We start from the raw sequence: 20549 nt of genomic DNA, 5'->3' as shown, positions 1-20549 counted from the left end.
GCGAATAGCAGAGGAAATGTGATATGTGTTGTTGACGAGGCATTTCACTGCAGGATTCACTGATGTTCACACGTTTTGCAAGGGTCCGTTTTTGAATATAATCATGGTAAATCTCTAAAGGCTTTGCTCAGTAGTCTATACTGTAAGGACAACATCTCCAAGCTTTATTTGCTGCTAAAACTGGGTGGAAAGGAAACAATGGGGCTGCCCGTTAGTTAGATTAAGATAATTAATTACTCATTATGACTTGCAATCGCAAGCTATCTTACTGTGTACAGTAGCTAAACTTATATCATTAATGATACATAATTGTGCCCAATAGTTGAAAATCGGATTTTCCCTCCGACGGAAGAGCAAAATACATGCCAAACGTCTTTGTGCACCCACAATTACAACAATGTTTATAGGTTCAACATATGTCAAGAAATAAAGAATAAATAAAAAGATTATAAATCATTTAATGGTTTAGGGCGAAAATACATGGCTGATCCTGTGCGATATCACAAACCATGCAGGCCTCTCGAGGTCATCTGAGGAAGGTCTGTTTTATGTCCCTAGATGTCTAAACATGACTAAACATGGAGAAGCAGTGTGCACTTTGTATGCCTCACATATCTTTTAGAACAAACTACAGCAGGGAGCTGACAAACTACAGCAGGGAGCTGACAAACTACAGCAGGGAGCTGACAAACTACTGCAGGGAGCTGACAAACTACTGCAGGGAGCCGCTCGCATGTCTTTTAGAACAAACTACTGCAGGGAGCCGCTCGCATGTCTTTTAGAACAAACTACCGCAGTGAGCCGCTCGCATGTCTTTTAGAACAAACTACCGCAGGGAGCCGCTCGCATGTCTTTTAGAACAAACTACCGCAGTGAGCCGCTCGCATGTCTTTTAGAACAAACTACCGCAGGGAGCCGCTCGCATGTCTTTTAGAACAAACTACCGCAGGGAGCCGCTCGCATGTCTTTTAGAACAAACTACCGCAGGGAGCCGCTCGCATGTCTTTTAGAACAAACTACCGCAGTGAGCCGCTCACATGTCTTTTAGAACAAACTACCGCAGGGAGCCGCTCGCATGTCTTTTAGAACAAACTACCGCAGGGAGCCGCTCGCATGTCTTTTAGAACAAACTACCACAGGGAGCCGCTCGCATGTCTTTTAGAACAAACTACTGCAGGAGCTGACAAACTGCAGGGAGCCGCACCCTTTTAAATCACAGCCAAAAGTCTGTTTGTTGCTGCCTCTTATTGAGAGCTTTTCAACCCTTTCCATGTCATGGTCCATTATTTATTCAGCATACCACAGACCACCCACAGACCATACCACCACCACCACCACAGACCACCATTTGATGACATTTAGAATCTCAGACTCAAAACTTGTTTTAGAATATTTTATTGTCATTCGAATAAGACTAGGGGCTATATCTTGCGCCACCCCTTAACCCTTATCCCAAAACTAATTTGCCATTTTTTACTATTTTAGAAAACCTTTTAAATTTGTTTAAATAGCCGATCTACAAGCTCAACACAATGTCTCGATGTAGATCGGCTAGTTGAACTATTTTAAAATCTTTTTCAAAATAGTAAAAAATGGAAAATAAGTTTAGGGATAAGGGATAGGGGTGGCGCAATAGCCCAGATGCCTGTTGGAGCCTCTACAGAGGTGTCCGTTGGAACTTGGAACGATGCAAGTTGGAAATGCATGCCCCACCCAGATATTATGTGGGTTTCATGATCTATAAGGGTCCATTTGGTTACCAACTCTCTCATTTAGGTTTAACTGGGTACTACCTGGAACCCCCTCAAGGACCACTGGTTGAAAACCTTAAAATGATTTTACTCTCTGAATTCAAATGTCCTTTCATAACGTTTTCCCTCTGTATAATGTTACGGTATATATATTTAATATTGCTACATAATTTGTTGCTGAAATACAGATAAACTTGCTTGCCTTGCCCTGCCTTACAAAACACAAGTCATCAACAGTATACAACATTGTGCAAACGCAAACAAATGTGATTCTCACAAACACAAAATAAGTCAATCTCAGTGTCAGTCAGACACCAACGCCGATTTCATTTTAGGCCATGAACCTGGAACATGGACCTGGTTGCATGCTAGCTTTCTAGCTGTAAATATCAATTATATTTTTATGCTGCACTAAAAATGTTCGCTTTTTAATTGCTCTTGCCTCCGTTTTCATTGCAGATTTATATTCCTGTTATTAATGTAGACACTGCATAATTGTACTTCATGATGTGAAGTATAGTAGATTGTGATGAGGAGGCTGATGTCTGCCTAAAAGGCTGAAAGGGATAGTTCACCCCCAAAATGACTTTTTGTCTATCGATTACTCACCCCATGGATATGTGTAGTGTTGTAGTACTCCAGTCCTTGACTCATCTAGAGTCCGGTCTCGAGTACACATTTTCATTTACTCTGTCTCGTCTCGGTCTCGCCCTTAATTTGACACAGGCCAAGGGACTCGGGGATCCTCAACCACGAGTCCACTCAAGTCACGAGTCACTACAATGCAATGAAATCAGTGTATTATATTCATGTTATGAGGAGCCCATTCAAATTAAAATGATAAGAGAGCTGTCTGGTGCTTATAGACAGCTATCTTGTTAAGTAATGGAGTGCTGCCAACTTGCGCATTGCACACAAGTAGGCCATGTAGTATGGCCTACTTGCGTGGAAGCAGCACTGCTGGTACGACTGCTGCTCTAAGTCCTAAAGCTCTCTGCTGCTGTCTAGGTTTGAAATACAGCAGTGGTCAGTGGTCCCTCATTGCCCGGTAGAGTACACAGACACACACATACAGTACCCAGCCGATACATACCCCCTATTGACCTTATACCAATTTTGAAACGTACTTTAGTTACGTCATCGAGAACAGTGGTTTCTCATTGGCTGGTGGAATGTACCAACATACATACCCAGGCGATCGCTGTTCTTGGTCCCTGATTGGCCGAGCGCTGCCACCGACATACGCAGCCAATTACAGTACTTGCGCGCTCTAAAGTAATTCAGTCAGACAACTCTTAGAGTGAATTTAGAATATATATTTATTGAGCATAGATATATGAAGCATAGATTGGCGTCAGGGCTCTGTCCCTATTCATTCCCTGTAACATTAACATTTTAGTTAATATTTAAGCCAAGTAGAATTACAGGGAATGAATAAGACTCCAGGGGATCTAGAAACAAAGCCTGTGTACACGTGGATGCTGGGGAGGCGGTGGGATTTGCAAAAACTTCATGAGCAGCAGGTTAGCAGCGAGTGAGGCAGGGAGACAGCAGCGGCGCACGACCGCACAGCGGGAGAGAAGTCAGGAAAGAGCAGGTAGGCAGATAAGTTTAAATAGCCGCTCTGATCAGGTAAAGAGTGCATGTGACTAGTCACCTGATCACGTAGGCGCGCTCACGAGTTGCCTGCCTGAACTAACTCCGCAGGCTTCGCATCATTCATTGCGACTGCAGGTCGCATTTACTATGAAAACTTGCATTTCCCGTCAGTCCGTCCGTCAGTCGGTCCGTCAGTCAGTCCGTCAGCCCACACCTCTATATGGTCACGCATCGTGACATCACGTCTAGTCACCCACGTCTCCATATATGGTCACGCAGTGTGACATTACGTTTAGTCACCCACGTCTCCATATATGGTCACGCATCGTGACATCACGTCTAGTCACCCACGTCTCCATATATGGTCACGCATCGTGACATCACGTCTAGTCACCCACGTCTCCATATATGGTCACGCAGTGTGACATTACGTTTAGTCACCCACGTCTCCATATATGGTCACGCATCGTGACATCACGTCTAGTCACCCACGTCTCCATATATGGTCACGCATCGTGACATCACGTCTAGTCACCCACGTCTCCATATATGGTCACGCATCGTGACATCACGTCTAGTCACCCACGTCTCCATATATGGTCACACATCGTGACATCCATGGCCAATGAACCCTGGCCATACTTGTTTTTCATTGTGCATTATTCGGTCCAAGTTGATCCCATGTGCCAAAGCGACAGCACTCTGCCGTCACTCAAGCGGATGCGTGCACACGCCCATCTGCCCCAGCAGTGCGACCTCCACGCCGATCTGCCCCAGCAGTGCGACCACGCTCTCACGGAGGAGACTGCCGATGAGCGGCGCCTCCGTCTGGTCAGGGAATGCCAGCGGCGCCCCTGACAGAGTCTCACGGAGGATGCAGTTATCCATGATATTGGTATTTGTTAATGTTTAATATTAGTATGTTGTGAAATAACGACATCTAAAGGTCTCCACACACCGGGCGCGAATCGGATGCGAATTCGGATTTTTAGCGGCGTTTCTCCATCAGTTTTCCGAAAAACACAGCCGGTGTTCAACCACCTTAACTCCTAGCTTGTCCTCAACTCAAACTGCCCACATTCCAGCAGTTGCTGGAGTCAAACAGATAAGAGAGTGGAATATGACACCATGCAGGGGTAACAAAGACTGCTCCACTGCCTGCAAGAACCAGACAGGCCATGTCATGACCACCACAATATATGGGCTTCCTCTGCCTTGTGTATACGTGACTAAAAACCCACGGAATACTAGAAAGATGGACAATGCCGTCGCGAGTCTGCGCAGGCTGAGCAGAGAGCAGTATTGTCTCACGGAGGACGCCGTCGTCACGGAGACGCCGTTGATACAGACATCATGTCAGTATCATACTGATTGATACTGACATGATACTGACAATGATACTGACATGATGCTGACCATGATACTGACAATGATACTGACATGATACTGACATGATACTGACATGATACTGACATGATGTTGACCATGATACTGACAATGATACTGACATGATACTGACATGATACTGACATGATACTGACATGATGCTGACCATGATACTGACATGATGCTGACCATGATACTGACATGATGCTGCTGTGTGTGTGTGTGTGTGTGTGTGTGTGTGTGTGTGTGTGTGTGCAGCGCGTGTGCGCACTAAAGATATTGAGTTTCATGTGTCTTTGATGCGTTTTAAGTTCCATGCGCTGATCCTGATAATTATGTCCTATAGAACCCTGGTTTCCTATCCTTCCTGGATCATGTCCTATAGAACCCTGGTTTCCTATCCTTCCTGGATCATGTCCTATAGAACCCTGGTTTCCTATCCTTCCTGGATCATGTCCTATAGAATCCTGGTTTCCTATCCTTCCTGGATCATGTCCTATAGAACCCTGGTTTCCTATCCTTCCTGGATCATGTTCTATAGAACCCTGGTTTCCTATCCTTCCTGGATCATGTCCTATAGAACCCTGGTTTCCTATCCTTCCTGGATCATGTCCTATAGAACCCTGGTTTCCTATCCTTCCTGGATCATGTCCTATAGAACCCTGGTTTCCTATCCTTCCTGGATCATGTCCTATAGAACCCTGGTTTCCTATCCTTCCTGGATCATGTCCTATAGAACCCTGGTTTCCTATCCTTCCTGGATCATGTCCTATAGAACCCTGGTTTCCTATCCTTCCTGGATCATGTCCTATAATCCTGGTTTCCTATCCTTCCTGGATCATGTCCTATAGAACCCTGGTTTCCTATCCTTCCTGGATCATGTCCTATAGAACCCTGGGTTCCTATCCTTCCTGGATCATGTCCTATAGAACCCTGGTTTCCTATCCTTCCTGGATGGATCAGGGCCCTTGTGATATTTGGGAAGCATTCAGGACACCGCCCATGGGCCGCCTGCATTGATTGTGCTAGTTCCACGTCGGATCAATGGGTACGTGGTGTACCTTAAGTTCTTATTTATTGCTATACCACTTTTTAATATTAATGTTGTATTATGATTATGATTAATGATTTCCGCCGGAACCACTGCTATATAATATGGTATGTGTTCACATCATCATCATCATCATGGTCAACATCCGCGCAGCACACGGGGGGGTATGCATCTGAGACAATGGCTGCGGGCCCCCAGGGACGGATCGTATGTCTGCCTTCCTAGCTGTCCTCCCCTGACAAAAAAAACACACACACCCTTTTCAGCATGATCAATGGAGAGAGAGAGAGAGAGAGAGAGAGAGAGAGAGAGAGAACAAGCGGGGGAAGGGTGGGGGGTGGGGGGGGCACAGGCAGCCTGCTCGCCGGTGATTGGCTTGCCATTCCACTCTAATTGGATCAAGTGGGGACTTGCTTAGCTTTGTGCTTTGTGTCGAGAGTCGAGACCGGAGAGCAAGCCAGACAGATACAGACTGCATGCGGACAGAGAGAGAGAGAGAGAGAGAGAGAGAGAGCATGAGTCATGAATAAGCGAGGGTAAGACAGATTGAGAGAGGAAGCGAATGATCGTCCTTAGGAGGGGTGTGTGTGTGCGTGAGAGAGAGTGAGTGTGTGAGAGTGTGTGAGCGAGAGAGAGGTGAAGTGCAACGGTAGTATCCGCCTCACTTTGTCCTTCAGCGCAGCTGGAAATGTCCCTTCGGTGAAGGGTGGGTGCCTGCTGTGCGCGTCGGAAGGAGGAAGAGAGGAGAGGAGAGAGGCAGCCGCATGCCGCATCCCGTCCAGCATGTGGCTGCTGCATGCTGCCACTGCAGTGCAGCGCTCAATGCTCTGCCAGCCAGCGCTGCTGCCTCCACGCTGAGTCCACCACGCCGCTGACGACCTGAAAGATGGAGACCGCATGCAGCGCCACTAGTAACAGTAGTACGTGACGCCCTGCAAGCAGCAGCCAGCCGGACCCCGGGACGATTCGTTGCGATGCCTTAAATTAAAGTACTCGGAAACACTTCTATAGATCCGCCTCCCCCCTTACCCTCACCCCAAACCCCCCCTCCACCTTCCTCCGACCCCCCTTCCATCCTCCCCAACCGTCCCCCCCTTCCTCCTCCTCCTCCGACGAGAAACCAGAAGGATGACTCAGGGACTAGAGGACTCCTCTGCAGTGTCGACGCCCCCCTCGTCGCCGCCGTCCCCCTACCCCGGCCTGGGCCTCGACTTCGACTACGGACGCTCCCCCGAGGAAGAGACGGAAGCGCCGAAGCCGCCTCCGCCCTCCTCGGAGGAGGAGGGAGACGCAGAGTCCTTCTACGGCAGCGAGAGCCCCGAGGAGAAGCGGCATGCCCCCCCAGTGGGGACAGACGGCGTCGGACTCGCAGAGGAAGAGGACTGCGGAGACGATGACGACGATGAGGCCGAGAGAGCGCCGGCGGGGCCACTGGGCATGGCGTGCTGCTGGGCCGGGGCGGCCGCCGCCACGACATGCTGTGTGTGTGTGGAGATGGCGCCGGCGAGCGGCTGCCTGCGCTCGGAGAAGCTGTGCATCCTGCCCATTGTGGCCTGCCTGCTCAGCCTGGCGCTCTGCACCGCCGGCCTCAAGTGGGTGTTCGTGGACAAGATCTTCGAGTACGACCCACCCACCCACTCGGACCCCAAGCGAATGGGACAGGACCCCATTGTCATCCTAGCCGACCCCACGCACGGGCTCGGTGGCGCCGTGGCTTTTCACAACACCTCTGCTTCCCCCGCCGGCGGTGGTCCGTTAATCACAGAGGTCATGACCCCGTCCCCCGTGCTGACTAACCCGGCCACGCAGTCTGGGAAGGTCGCCCCTCCCCCTAAGCGGACCCCCAACTACCCCCAGACTACTGAGGAAACTAACGAGATAGTCGTCAATACAATATGTAAGTACTCAACCATTTCAATTAACCACTTAAAGCCTTCAGACTTAGACGCACACCGGACTGTTACTTGGAGCACCTTTTCTTCCCCATCTACAGTACACCAAATCTCTTTGACAAAAATAGCCCATTTTTGGCTAATGTTCTCCACAGAATATGGGTGCCGGGGCTTAAGTGGGAAAGATGAGCTTTGTGGGGGAACTCTGCCAGTGAAATAGTTCTGAGGTGAAGGCTATGTGTTGAGCTTACAGGTATTGTTTAAAAAAAAAGGTGGTTGTGCGGATGTGCTTAGCACATACTGTAAACGCTGAGGGAGATATAACACAACACACGTGTTGTGACTTGTACAGTATTTCACACAACGCCTCTATGACTAAGCCTCCGGAGAATTATTACTTAAAGGGGCACTGTAATGTTTTTTCCAATATGACCTCTTGGTATACTTGTTTTACTAGGGTTCACGTTCCATTAACCACCTGAACCCCAGCATCCATATTCTGTGGGTGTACGTTAGCCCAGCCCCATGCACAAAACATAGCAGATCTACAAGCTCACTGTGTCACAGCACAACGCATTGTGAGCTTGTTAAGATCAGCTACTTGGTGCAGAGATAACAAAAAGTGGAGTTGCAACTCAGGACCATCTTGACTAAGAATGGAGGATTTAAGTCAGTGGTTTTCAACCATGGTCCAGGGGACCACCAGTGGTCCTTGAAGGGATTCCAGGTGGTCCTGAGCTAAATGATGGAGAGTTGGTAACCAAATTACCGTAGATCTTTAACTATGTGTAAAATGAAACCAAATGGTCCATTTGGTTTCATATTACGCTCTCAAGAGTTAAATTATTGTTAAACATCCATATGCATTAGTTCATTTACAATAAGAAGAATTGTTATAGATAGATGTTTGTTGTAGAGGGTTAATATTCCATTAACAGTCACTGTGTGTCTCTGAAATGATGCTGCAGTTGCACTGAAAGGTTGACCGGACCCCAGTGTCACTGAGGTCAAACCCTACAACTCCCTACTTCCTGGTTTGTAGCCTAGAATAGATGCCACCCTTGGGTGTTGGTCGTGACATTGCCCTTCGTGTCCGTAGACCGCCAGCCAGGCTCCATGTGTCTCGACCGCAACGTGTCTCATAGGAAATGTATGAAAAGTTGCCCGGAATAGACCGGATGCCCTCTGTCAGTATCGCTTGTTACAGGTTTCTAGATCGCTCTATAAATCAGCAGTGTTGGACGTTCCCCTTTAAGCCGGCAAAGAAACCGCAACATCATTTCAAAGTCACCCCCGGCAGCGCCGTGGGTGGCACCACCATGTCATGGAGTCATTTACATGAGTCATTTCTGGCAAAACTGATAATTATGAATAATTCAAGCCACCGTATCAAAGAGCCAAAGGAACAGAACAATTTAGAGCACCTTATCGGAGAGACTGCGCTGTCTTTAATAATAGTTGAACTAAATGTATCTTTTGTTTTATCGGCGTGTCAGTGAGAGGAAGGCAGCTAAAACAGAAGCAGAAGCGAGGCCTCCTCCAACATGCCGTCTTCCAGAATATGATATCAAAATCAATACGTGATGCATGGCTTTACTAAAAGTGAAAGCTGCGGTTGCACTGGTGGACTTCCTCTCTAGCCCAGGCTCCATTTCAAGGTCAGTCTGCAGCTGAAAGCTAATTGATCCCCCCCCCATGCACACAAACACACACACACACACACACACACACACACACACACACACACACACACACACACACACACACACACACACACACACACACACACACACCGCTGACTGCATGGGCCCACAGAGAAAGACAATCCCACTCAGCCAGTCTGTCTGTCTGTCTGTGGACCACCTTTCCAATTAATGACATACTGTGGTTATACAAGAGCTCCGTCCATGGGCAGTGATTAATCTGAACCATTTATTTATTTATTTCAAGGACCCCCACTTTGATCATTTAGCTTTTTCAGCTCCGGGACAGCCGATCTGCGCTGTAAGATCCTTATGATATCCTTAAGATGTAACTCTGCACGTGTACAAATGTGCATGTTTGGAGTTACAGAGCCTCAAGGGTTCATTTGGTTCCAAAATATCATTTCGCTGCATGGGGACCTCCAGGAACCCCCTCGAGGATCCCTGCTCCATTGTATCCGCTTGGGTTAACGTTCCATCTTCCAGCCTATTGCCCTTGAAGAGGTGATGATCAGATTATCAACCTTTTTCATTTCAAGCGCCCCCAGTTTGATATGCATAGAGAGACCTGCATTTCATACCATTTTGATGTATGTCTGGGTCCCCAAGCTCTACTAAAGTCCTCAGTGTTAGGTTTGACAGTGTACAAATGGAACCATTTCCAGTTACATTTTGGTGATCCCCGACCTGACATTGAGAACCATTGCTCTAAATGTGAACGGGATCTGCTGTAATAAGGCTTTTCAATTTGGTTGATCATGTCTAAAATGGATTAACCTGATGTGTTTTCCAGGGCATAATGAAAGGCCAGTATAGGCAGGGGTCATCAACATGTACGTACACAGACAAATGTGTCCGTGGCAAAGACTTGGTCTTGTCTGTGGCAAATTTTAAATGTCAGTCTCCAGATTTTCATAATAATAATATGACACATATTTACTACGACAAAATGACATATTAGAAGTCCACTAGTACTAGTGGTTCTCAAATGTTATATTTGCAAGGACCCCTAAAACTGTGAGAGTGTACAAATTGAACCAAATGGACCCTTACGGGTCTATTTGGTTCCATTTGAACACTCTCAGAGTTACAGACCTGTTATGGTCATTCAGGGCTAGCTCTTTATGTGTTTCTGGTCATATTATTGTCCACTCATTTTGTATGTCTGTGGAAGAAACATAGCCAGCATGGAAATGACCCCGGCCTGCAGGTTATTGCCAGTGTCATGTTAAACACTAAATGAAGGTATTAGCAGATGAGGGACGTTTTCTTACATTTCATTGCAAACTCTTAATCCCAGACGTATCTTTATATATTATGTGCTGAAGCATCATTGCTATTTTGAGCCTCACCTAATGACAATCTTTATTTAATTAAAAACATTGCGTAAATGTATTAAAAGGTCAATTAGGCTATTAAGCCAATAGACAGATATACAGACTGTACCACAACATATGATAAAGGTAACATGCTAAAATGCAGGAAGTCCACATCAGCTTGTACATTGATAATCATCTCACTTGAATGGAGATATTACAGATTAGTAGATAACTCATGTCACAGAGAGAGAGAGAGAGAGAGAGAGGGGGGAGATAGATTGGTGGCTGTCAGGTCCTCATTGGCATATTATGGGGTGTCACTTTCAACTGATAACTCAAGAAAAGATGTGCTAAACTGCTGCCAGCTGTGGCCCTGTATTCTCATCCAAGGGAACAGTATTGGGCTATACTTATTTTAGGACAGGATATTTCTATTTGGATTGATAGCCTGTCTTTGTCTGGAGTGGGATTTAAGCTGTATATTTGGCCGTGGTGCCAAACCCAAGCACAAGTGATTCATATAAAGTGCGATTAGACGCAGTCGTCTTTCATACCCTGACCCTGTTTACAATGGCCATTTTGACATTGGTTAATGCACCTGAAGGTAATTACGTTAATTATGGCTGTTTCATTTAGGTATGTCTGTGGGCTTGCATGAAGCTGCTGACCATGGTGCGTTCCGTAGTGCTGACTGTGGTGTAGACCAGGGGTGGGCAAACTTTGATGATTTCCACACTCACTCCAGAGGGCCACCATCTTTTCCACACTCACTCCAGAGGGCCACCATCTTTTCCACACTCACTCCAGAGGGCCACCATCTTTTCCACACTCACTCCAGAGGGCCACCATCTTTTCCACACTCACTCCAGAGGGCCACCATCTTTTCCACACTCACTCCAGAGGGCCACCATCTTTTCCACACTCACTCCAGAGGGCCACATTGTATATGCTGTCGGGCAGAAACCTCTTATCTCAATGCCTTACTTCGTCATTCTATGTTATAAAAAAAGTAGCAAAAATAGTAGTTTTACAAGCTCTAAATGTGTCGCAGTGAGACGCGTTTTGAGCTTGTTAGAACTGCTATTTTTGCTATATTTGTCCTGGATAATTTTTTGCTTTTTTATTTTATTTCAAATGCATTTAATTATACTTATGTTAACTTTTGAACTGAATAATATATCAGTATTTGTACAGTATATTGCTGCTAGCTGGTAGCATAAATGTAGTACTTTGTGCATTCACTTTAAGAGAATCGGTTTCCTCCCCGCTGTAGCCCCATGCACACACTCACTGTAACCATTTGCTATCATTAGCATTAGCGCACACTACCTGTCGCCAGAAACGTTTACATGTCGGGAGTGATTGCGAGACAAAGTAAAAAATGACATCCGGACTTTGGATGGCTGAGGATCACCAAGGACATCGCTCGTAGATTCCGAGTTATGGAGGTTTGAAAATCCTGCTTGAACCGAGTTAAATGGAGAGGAGTTGTAACGTCCCATAGCCGGTGGTGACGGAGACGTTGCATAGCAACCGGATCAACACCCTGAACGCCCGGGGCTATTTAGGACCATTAAATCAGGGCGCCCAACGATTTGCAGCTTCGGGGCCTATTTCCAGGTGGCACAGCGCCGTCTTGGAAGTAGCTAGATGTAGCCAAAACACCCCCGAGGGGATGGACAACAGCGGCAGCTATGATTACTTCTAACGCGACAAGCGACCGGACCGCGATGGGCCGTCAAAAACATAATATTTGATTAGAATTGGAAGCATTGATTTAGATCAAGAGTTATTCACATTTTAAGATTTTCGATCTCATCCACTAAAATGGAGGGGGACCACTTTGGATGACGTCCCAACCGGAAATGACGTACCTGGCTGATAATGCCCCATAGCTGGGGGGTATGAATATATTCATACTTTGCAGTAAAATAATTAAGTGAAGGTGGGGCCACCAGTTGCCCATGGCATGTATGGTGTAAAGTGTAGACCATGGTGCTGTCCATGGTGCTGACCATGGTGTAGACCATATGGTGCTGACCATATGGTGCTGTCTGTGGTGCTAACCATGGTGTAGACCATGGTGCTGTCCGTGGTGATAACCATGGTGCTGTCCGTGGTGCTAAGCATGGTGTAGAGTAGACCATGGTGCTGTCCGTGGTGCTAACCATGTAATCCATGGTGCTGTCCGTGGTGCTAACCATGGTGTAGAGTAGACCATGGTGCTGTCCGTGGTGCTAACCATGTAATTCATGGTGCTGTCCGTGGTGCTAACCATGGTGTAGAGTAGACCATGGTGCTGTCCGTGGTGCTAACCATGTAATCCATGGTGCTGTCCGTGGTGCTAACCATGGTGTGTAGACTGCGGTTTGATTGAATACTGGCGTTGCTGTCCATGGTGCCTATATCAATAATGTCTAATACAAACCGCTGCAACATGTAATATCAAACTCCTGATATCAAAATAAACTAGGATATCTCCTAGTTTGAAAATGGCTGAAGTGTCCTTTAAAGGTGTAGTGAAATGAAAAAAATCACACTTTTAGAGCATATCCGTGGTGATCATGTGGGCATACCTAACAATAGATGCCACAACTATGGAAAATTTGTTAAAAAAAAGAAGAAAAAAAAGAAAAAGCTTTTTTTGTGTATTTTTATTTTTTATATAAAAAGTCCATTAAATCCATTAAAACGTGCTGCGTGATCACATAGATCGACTTTCTTTAATATAAATATTGATTTCGTTCACCTGTTTGATTCCCACAGCTGCACGCTCATTCAAACACACCTGATTTTAACTTCAGAGCTACTCCATGTTTTTAATCTCATTCAAGATCACATCCAGACAATGATGATCACAACCCAAACATTATGGGTTAGAAATAAGCTACGTAGTAGCAAACATGCTTAGCTGGCCATCTCTCTCTCACTTGTAAACTAACAGAATCTCAATCACTGCACCCGTGTGCAGCAGAGCTACTAATGTCCCATAGCCTGAAGGGATGGGGCGCTCTGATTGGTTCAGAAACGTACAGGCTTCCATTTCAGACTGAATCGTGACCAAAAACGCCATCGCAGTCCGACTTTAAGGCTAATTTTCTAAGTGTTTCTTTTGGTTGTTTGGTTGTCGCTGTTGTTTTGAGGGCTGAGCATTTAATTTAAATTCAATATCAAGTATTTCCAAAATGTGCCATTATCAATGGCCTTTAATGTTTGTGTTAGGACAATGCTTGTGTTTACACACACCCTCAAAGCTGGACAAATAGGAGGGGCTAACACCCTTCAAAAATAAACCTTTTCAAGGGTATAGGGCTTTAGAGGTCAGCTCCCAGGTGATATGATGGTTTGTTAGCGATTTTGTAATAACGGTAAAAGCTTTTAATGTTGCAACATGAAGACCAGATTCTGTGGACTGTACTTTCATCCATTGATCAAAACAGAGCACTGGATCAGGTTATAATGTTTGTTTGCTTTTCAAGGTTGAACCTCTTGTCTGTACATACTGGTACTAAACAGGTTGTTTGTAGACTAGCCTACACTGCAAAGTCCTGTGTATTATTTGAACTCTGAGATTGTATAAATGTATACAGTATACATATATGAATGTATATGTATATGTGTGTATGCATATTCTAAAAATAAGTGAGGATGCAAATTGTGATTGGCCGGAATGAGATGATGTATGATGATCTATGATGATAAGAGCGCCCCTCACTTCACACAGGTGTGATTTTGATTGATTGATTGATTGATTGATTGTTTCATTCATTGATTGATTGATTAATTTGTTCACTGTCACAACAAAGGAAAGCCATCTATTCCCTACATATAAACGCTGTTAGCCTTTCTAGCATCTGCCCCCCATTTGCTGATTGATTGATTGTCATCTAAAAATGTAAGACTACATGTTTTTGCAATCAGGATATCAACTGATTTGCATTTGTTATAATATTCCATTTCCACCCGACTACAATATCATATTGACCTTGGCATTTGACCTTTTTAGCACAAAACATATGCATGTCTTGACCTTGATTGTGACCTTATTTTTTTTAATTGTTTATTCATTTTAAGATTCTTTCATTGTTTTTATAATGACTAAGTGTCAATGCACCCAACACATTGTCCCTCTCAAGTCCCAAAATGTGTTAATTTTGACAGCAAATTCTGATTTAGCTCCATATATAGAGATCTAAGGGTGGCAGCAGGGGCAGTGTCTTGAGTGTACAGGGTTTTATGAGGGCCCAGGTAGGGCCAGGCCTTAATTTTCGGGCCTGTTGAGAACTCTAGTTTTCGCCGGCTGCTGGGCGCGGCTGCACAAATAACTTTGGGGCAAGCCCGTCTAGAGTTTAAATGGACAGTTATCAGTCAAAAGGGAGATATCGAATAGGAAGATGGGGAACAGAACAAGTTCTGACATATATCCATATACTAATATTGATGACATCAGGGATCTCCATATATGGGCTTAATTGCGACACAGGTCGCATTTACTATGACATCAGGGATCTCTTTCCATGATGATGTCACGAGACCTGGGCACCATTATGGGGACTTTCCCCATGTATGGGGATTTTGAGTGACACTGACGGGAAATGCACAATTCCATAGTTAACTGCGACCTTCTGTCGCAATAAAGGCCCCAAAAATGCCTCAAATCATGAGTCTGAAAGGCCTAAGAAAAAATGGCACCCTTTTCACGTTGGCCTATTATAGCACCATTCCAGGAATCCACAATAACCTACCTGACCTGGTGGAGACCTGTACTCTTTTTCTAGTTCAATTTCAAGCCTTTTCCCACATTATAGACTACTGTAACTTTTCTTACATTTCATGGGTCTTTGATCAGGTATCTTTGATACATTTAACAAAGTTTCAAAATCATTTCATAAACCTTTTAACCACTTGAACCCCAGCATGCCTATTCTGAGGGGAACATTCGGCAAAAATAGCTTCTACATAGATCTGACACGTTATGAGCTTGTAGATCAGACATTTTTGGCGTAGTGTAGTGTAGTGTAGAGTAGACGGGGAAAAAAGGCGATCCAAGAGCTGTTGTAACTCAAGTCAGTTTCAGTAAGACCAGAGGGTTTAAGGTTAAAACATTTTCCCCATCAACCCCCTTGATGTTGCTCTTTGGCCCCCTTTACTCTTACATGTAGTCATTGTGCCAAATGATTCCTGCCCACACACATTTGTGTGTTGTCACTGCTGTTGTATCCTATATGACTCACCGGCCAGTGAGGAGCCCCCAACGGGAGGACTATAGAGCCTTCGTCCTCGGGATCAAGCCTTTTGTAATTAGGCCTATTTTTTTTTAAAGTGGGTTGCGCACATGCTAGTGCTGGACACAAAGTGACAATTACGAAAAGATAAAAGTCAGGACGGCTTTGCTCCTCAGCGTTTGGTTTAATTTTAAAACACTATTGTTTTGTTAATTCAAAATGTACTTGAGTAAAACATAGACCTACGCATCTGTCAGAAGTATCAACATTAGGTATATGCACCGATTCTCCCAATACTGAAAATTGGTATTGACCGTGTTGACTTCCACTGGTGTATCAGCCAATAAGATGACCTTCACCTGTGCCACTGGCCAATGCCTATCTAGCCTCGGCCCCAGCCTTACTCATCTGCGAAGAGAAATGCCTAGAGGGTATCGCCGGAAGTGTCGGGCCGGAATATCTGTCAGATATATTTCCCCCGGATACGATATTTTTCGACCAATCACAACAATTGTTTAATTCAGAATGTAAACAGATTTGTAAAGTGTCAACGTAATTTGCTTGAGCGGTAATTCCGCCAAAATCCCACTACTTCCGCCAATACACTCTACAGTGTAGAATAGATCTTTCCCAGCGTGATGTCTATCTGTTGGTTTCTAAATCTATAGGTTGAATTTGTGCCCATTAAAACATAGTGAGGTGATGGCCTGAAAGACTTTAAAAGTTTAGATTTTTCATGGAAATAAGAAGCGAAATAAAAAGTAAATAAAATAACACAAACAAACAGACAGACAAACAGACATCAGCTATCGGTCAATTTGTCATTTTAAACGTGCCATGTGGTACCTGGTAGGGTAGCAGTCAGAGGGGTATTTACAGAAAGGCTATTAGAGATAATTAAATACAGAACTATAAAAGAAGTGCTCTCTTTGGAGTGCAGGTCTTCACCAGACTGGGTCGGCCAATCCGGTGCTTCCCAATAAGGTGCTTACTGGGAGAAAAACACAGGAAGTGAATGTTTGCTTCACTTCCTTCACACTTCCTATTCAGTGTTGCCTTGTCTGCCTTTTGGCTTAATTGTTTTTTCTGTAAATTCGCTTGTATATTGGCATTTGCTGGTTGTGGGTTTTTTGGGCTTGTTTCGGAAGTGTACAGTAGTTGCTTATTATAGTTGCTTGCTTCCTAATGTTTAAACCAGTGGTTCCTACATGTTTTCACAGCAAACACCCCCACATTATAGGTTCTTAGTTTACCTTGTGTTGTTCTTGCCTACTGTAAATCGTTTTGGATTAATAGTGTCTGCATCTGTCTTCTCCGTCTAAATTTGGAGCTTGACCTTGATGTTAGTTTACTTTTTTGTCTTCTTTTGTCTCTGTTTTAGAATTGATTTTTAAGATTCTTGTGAAGATTCTTGCCAGCAGAGCCCCTATAGATCCTCTGTCTCTGACCTGTTCCAAAGACTGTAAATAAAAGACACAGAGTAGCAGCTTTTAGCCTTTGGAACAGCCTGTTTCTGAAAGGGCTGCCCATTAGTCCCATGCACATCCCATTATGCCAACATCCCTTTGGGATGCAGGGCGCACAGTCTGGGTATATAGTTATGGAGGATCTATCTAGGAGTAAATATCATAAGATTTTAGTCGTCTAAATCTACAATTGATTTAGCTGACTAAATTGTATTTTGGTTCCAGTGCCGTCAAAGGAGTTGCCAGGTTGTTGCCGTATATGGGCTCGCCTTAGGGACTCCGGCTCCTTCTTTCCTCGGGGCTGACTCCCGAAGCCTCTCCCATGGGTGGGTTGTAGCCACAGGCTGTGGAGATTTGAAGTTCACTTTGATGAGCTGCTAGCCCAGGTTAACGAGCCCCATCTGCCTGGGTTGCTCTTTAATCCATAACTACTGCTTGCCCAAGGCAGACTCCCAGGCCACCAACTGCTGTCACGATACATTCACATCCCAATAATCAGACAATGTTAGGGTAGGGTGAGAGGTTAGAATTAGGCTTAGTTATAAAGGGGACTGTTGGAGCAATAGCAGTAGGCAGGGCTGTCGGACTAATGCCATTGGCACCATTTCTGAATCCATGAAATTAAATCTTAATGTTTGGAAATTTGACGCGTTTTTTCTATGGCTTGATCCCATTTGATCTGTGTGAGCACCTTTTATATATATATATTTGTTTTACTATAGTCACCTTTTTATCTCCTGTGAGTACCTGGTTACTTCTGACCTTGGTGTGTGTTGAAATAGTTGTCCAATCTAATCTAGATTAACCTACACTCCTTATCCAGTTGAATACTACTGGTAGCCTACTACTGGTACATGTAGTACACCTTGTATGGTTTGTCTGTTGCCTTAAAGTTACAAATGCTGCAAGAACTGAACATTAAGTTCAAAGATTGAGAGAAATTGAGAGACTCTATGCATCTACACATAATAACAGTATATGCTAAGGTTGTCAAGGAATATCACTAGCCATGTTTTGAATGGGGAATATAGGCTGTTGCCTTCAGGAAGGAGATACAGCATGGTATTCCATCATACAATAACCAAAGGCTTAATTTAGAGTCTGGCCAGTGCAGGGTAGGCCAAGCCGTGGACATCGTTCTTGTCTTCATGTGTGTATTATGTGTTGCATACATGGCTGCTAACCGTGTGCGTGCGTGTGTGCTTGTATATACACAGTAACACACAGAATAACATTGGGTCATCTTAGACTCGTCTCATATAAGAATTGTGGGCCAAAAATAAACAAACTGTTGTGGTGATATTGTCAGGGAGGTGGCTCTGTATCGTTTACGACAGTCAGTCACTTATATTTGATACAGTCTGTTTCTAGCTAAAATGTAACTACAGTAATTCAGCAGCAGTATTAACGTTTTCTTTCAGTCAGTTGATGCTTCATATCCATATCAGTGAAACGGCCTGGATGATTTGTTTATTTTTCAAACACAGTTCTTATATGAGGCGATCTAAAATCCCTCTATGGGGATTACAATGCAAATAAAAAAGTACATGAACCCATGGACTTAGCGCCCTCTACCGATATTGACGTCAGACTTCGATAATTTAAAATTCTAGTACACACCAGTTAAAAACATTTAAAATATCTGTGGTTACTGGTTGCTAATTTTACCATACGTAAAGAACTCACAAGGCCTGTCTAGGTCTGTGGACTGTCACCATTTACAATTTGTTCTTTGTTATATAAAATAAGGCAAACTCTGGCCATGGTTTTTAGATTTATTTTCTGTGTCCGGATAGCTCAGTCGGTAGAGCTCTCGCCTTTGGACCACAAGGTCATGCATGGGTTTGATCCCGGGCACCGCCAACTCAGCGTATGAATAGCATGGCTTGAGTGCGGCAAGTAGTGCAGTAAGTACTGGGAGCTGATGGTAGGTGTGGTGCTCCACCTCAGCATCCATCTCCCAGGGGTCTAGCGGCATTGTAATGGGGACAGACTCCCACCGTCCCACGTGTTACCGGCTGTCGGCTGATATCGACAATAAGTCACTCCCGACACTACTTATTAGATTTATTTTGATCCTCATCAACAGTATCACAATTAAAACATTACCCACTGTAATCCAAGATTTCTTTCTGGTTGATGGAAAAGGCCTAGGCTGAAGCTCAAAGCTTATTCATGTCTATCCTTACATATACAAGCCGGTTTAACTTGATATCAGTTACAAAGTTCATAGTGAATGAACACCCAAAAATATCACGTATTTACATTGTTCGTAATGAACAATGTCTCAGAAATATTCCATATTTCATTCAAGATGTAAATCCTAACTATGCATCATTTAGCTAGGGACCCCCTGGAACATTCTCAAGGACCCCGGGGGGACCCTGGAAGGCTAGAACCCATCTTGAATTTAGTTTTACTGAGGTTACGTTTAGGAATATCAGGTGAATACCGCTGGATTGGTCTCGGGGCGACTGTGTCAGCAGTATGTATGGCCCAGTATATACATACAGTAAGGTGTAAGGTGGTGATGACTCTATAGCAACCTTGCTCCCACACTGTGTCTTCCTACAGTATTCCCTGATGAAGGCTTTTTTTTTTTTTTTAAGATTTTTTTTTTGCGGCTTACGCCTTTTATTGGTTTTTGAAGGGACAGACAGTAGGCTGACAGGAAACGGGAGAGAGATGGGGGAAGACATGCAGTAAAGGCCGTGTCGGGCTCGGGAGTCGAACCCGCGGCACACTGCGACTGGATTACCAGTCGGGTGCCCAGACGGTTACGCCACCGCCTGGGCCCCTGATGAAGGCTTAACCGCCGAAACGTTGGATTCATTTTTGTCTTACCTGCTGTCCTAATAAAATATTGGCACTCTGGCTATTGGCGTGTGCGGCCACCCTCTTGTTTTTTCAAGATTTCATCTACACTTCCTACAGTATGTACCAGTATGTACAGTATGCTAGACATAAGGTGCAAGGTGGTGATGACACTATAGTAACCTTGCCCCCACACTGTGTCTCCATGCAGCTGCCTGCTACCAGCACCACCAGCGCACCCAAGACCTCCAGTCATGTGACCCTATGGTCAGTGGTGGAAAGTAACTAAGTACATTTAGGCAACTTAAGTACAATTTGAGGTATCAGAGTCAAAAATTTAACT

At 44.7% G+C, this 20549-nt stretch overlaps 1 protein-coding gene across 1 annotated transcript in view; it reads left to right on the top strand.

Annotated features, from left to right (window-relative positions):
- Nucleotides 1–6298: 6298 nt before the first annotated feature.
- The window catches only part of nrg1 (neuregulin 1), a 32569-nt gene continuing 18318 nt past the window's right edge, over nucleotides 6299–20549 (top strand). The window contains exon 1 of the mRNA XM_079523791.1: nucleotides 6299–7684. Within this exon, the coding sequence (XP_079379917.1) occupies nucleotides 6916–7684 (769 nt within the window). The 5' untranslated portion in view covers nucleotides 6299–6915. The remainder of the gene's footprint in view (nucleotides 7685–20549) is intronic.

Source organism: Electrona antarctica, assembly GCF_951216825.1.
Source record: "Electrona antarctica genome assembly, chromosome: 16".
Taxonomy (NCBI): Eukaryota; Metazoa; Chordata; class Actinopteri; order Myctophiformes; family Myctophidae; genus Electrona; species Electrona antarctica.
Note: the sequence above shows the minus strand (reverse complement) of the source record. Positions and strands in the feature narration are given on the sequence as shown.